The sequence below is a fragment of the Apis dorsata genome, unplaced genomic scaffold, assembly GCF_000469605.1.
Source record: "Apis dorsata unplaced genomic scaffold, Apis dorsata 1.3 scaffold_645, whole genome shotgun sequence".
NCBI classification, from domain to species: domain Eukaryota; kingdom Metazoa; phylum Arthropoda; class Insecta; order Hymenoptera; family Apidae; genus Apis; species Apis dorsata.
In genome coordinates, this window is record NW_006263836.1 from 63,023 (window position 1) to 65,616 (window position 2,594).

The window sequence follows — 2,594 nt, forward strand, 5'->3', positions numbered from 1 at the left end:
AGGAACACCGACTGGTTCGACGAGGAGAGTTTGTACAGATCGGCGTTGCACGTCAACCCGCCCAAAGGTGAGAACGGTGGTGCTCGCCCTTCGAACCTCGTTTCGATCTCGAGCGCGGAGGGGAGGAAGAGAGGGGAGGGAGGTAATAGAGATTGGTCGGTACGAATTAAAAAGATAACGGGTGTAATAAAAAGTCGCGTGCTAATGATAAACGAACGGAGGGGGAGGGGACAGCGTGTGTGCGGGCGATGATCGAAACCAGATACGTCCGCGGGGAGGAAATATATGGGCCGACGTAAAAATGAAATTCCGCGTATCGCTGCCGAGTTATACGGCGCCAACCGGCTATCCCCTTCCCATCTCCTATAAAATTCTTGGCCAACCTGGATATATATCGCGACGTGCGATGATAGCGACTCCCACCTCCTCCCCTTCGCTCTATCTTCCTTCCATCCCTTATCCGTTTCCGTGTTTTCACCTTTTTAAACGCGTTTAACACGCGTACCGTTTATCGAGGGGGCAAGTTTATAATAACGGTGTTGTATATATATCCTTGTCGCGAGAATCTTATATTCCTTCACCAATTCTTTCCATCTTCGCTTTTACAAGAACATTTATTTTTCCCTTGTGCGAAAGAATGCATTTTTATTTATCGTAATATTTTATGCGTTAAATTTCAAATTCGACTCCTAAAGATAAATCCATATCAAAAACGCATATCTGTAACGTTAATAATCATTAAAGACACGTTGAACGTATATATTAATTCACCTCTAAAAGTAAAATTATATTTTTACCCCATCAAAAATGAATGAATTTTTATTCGATTCAATCAGCAGCTTATTATATGACGCGTTATATGACGAATATGCTCCTTCGCTCGATCGATTCGCCATCCAAACTTTGACGTATAATCCAGGATATTCGTATTCCCCCCTCCTCCTCTTCTTCCTCGATTCGATGAATCGGTGATACGGATGCCTCCCGAGAGTGCATCGGTTCCTCCGCCGACCCTCCCCTTTATCGTTCCCCTTATCCGTCTCTGTCCGTTTTTTCGCAGCCCAGGCTTTTTACCCAGGGTTTATCTCGTCCCCAGCCCCCTAATTACCCGTAGGTGGGCCACCAACCCGAACACGATTATTAACGCGGTCGCCTCGGTTTTCATCCACGCCTCCCTCGAGCTCCGCTCGGCCAATTCCCTCTTCTTCGAAACGATGCTCCACGCTCGCTTTGTCGCTTTGTCCCGCCTTTGTTCCCCTTTTAATCTACGCGCGGAAAGGGAAGGAGTGGAGGGCGCGAACGAAAGCGGAATTCGGTGGCGTGTCACCGAAAACTCCATCATCTCTCTCTCTCTCTCTCTCTCGACAACCGTTTTAACCCCGATCGCGTGCGTTTCCTCGGCCGTTCGGCAAATTTGCGTAACGAGAAAGGAGGAGAGGGGAGGGGTTCGAGATTATCACGAAAGTCACGAAAGAACGTGGCTCGTGAAGTTAAACCACCACCCTTCAACGAGGATCCGGGTCCGACTCCGCGCGGTCCATTCCCCTTCCCCGCTTCGCGACTCTTCGCTTTTCTGCCTGCTCTCTCAAGTTGAAAAGTGGAGCCAAGTTGGACGCTGAAACGTGAGGTTAGAGAGGGGTCTTCTTCGTTCGTTTATTCCGCTCGTCGCGACTATCGATTCGAGATAACGGGTCGGTTATTATTTTTTTTTCTTTCTTTCCCTCGCACTCGAGAACGAAGGTTTCTTCGAGGAGAGTGATTAAGCGTGTCCCGGGGCGGTTTCGAGGGAAAGAATCAGGGGCTCGATTTTCCAGGGATGGAGGGTGGCGATAGCGAGCGTAAAATCGAGGCGAGGCGAGGCGGGACCAGCAGCAGCACGGAACACGCGCCGCGCCGCTCGATAGAATCGCGCGACGATGAAATATGCTTCGAGCCGATTTATCGCCTTTATTTATCGCCGTTGATTTCGAAACTGCAAGCCTGCTCGCAAGCTTCTGGATTATCGGCCGAGTTACCCGTTAGACGGGAATCCTCTATTTTTCGTTTCGAAGGAGAGGAGAGAGGAAGTGGGAAAAAAATGAGAGCAAACGAGAAGGCGAAGGAGAGAAACGGAGCAGGCTTTTTTCCCTCCCCCTCTCCTTTTCTTCGGAAGGAAAAGGAAAGGGAGAAGAAAATTTGTCGGCTTGGAAATTCGAGTCGTGGGATCTTGCACGAACGAAATTTTTCTTCTTTCATTTTTATCTCTCCCTCGGTTCGGAAAATTTAAGAGGGGAAAGATTTAACGAGAGGATAAATATTCTCGACAATTCGAAGCGAGCACGCGAAAACTTGTATGAGCGAAAGAATAAGCGGGATAAGAACAAGTGTGTAAAATTTGCGAGGCGGTGATGCGTAATAAAGGATATTCATTTCTCGATTTCGTGCCCCCTTTCGCGCCTTCTTCCCGTATTTCGCATTCTCCCCTGGCCGCAAAGAGGCGCGCGCGCGTTTCTTTTGTCCGCCCGTGACGTTCCATCTATCATCCGCTTCATTTACATCGCGCAGTCACTGCACGCTGCTCTCTAATTCAAGCTCGCGCGCGCGCGCGCGCGCCC

The 2,594-nt window shown here is 49.2% G+C and overlaps 1 protein-coding gene across 1 annotated transcript in view; it reads left to right on the top strand.

The window, feature by feature from the left end:
• LOC102676198 (protein O-mannosyl-transferase TMTC2) overlaps positions 1 to 2,594 on the top strand; it is a 99,716-nt gene that overhangs the window by 31,949 nt on the left and 65,173 nt on the right. Inside the window, exon 5 of the mRNA XM_031513449.1 lies at positions 3 to 67. Coding sequence (XP_031369309.1) covers positions 3 to 67 — 65 coding nt within the window. The remainder of the gene's footprint in view (positions 1 to 2; positions 68 to 2,594) is intronic.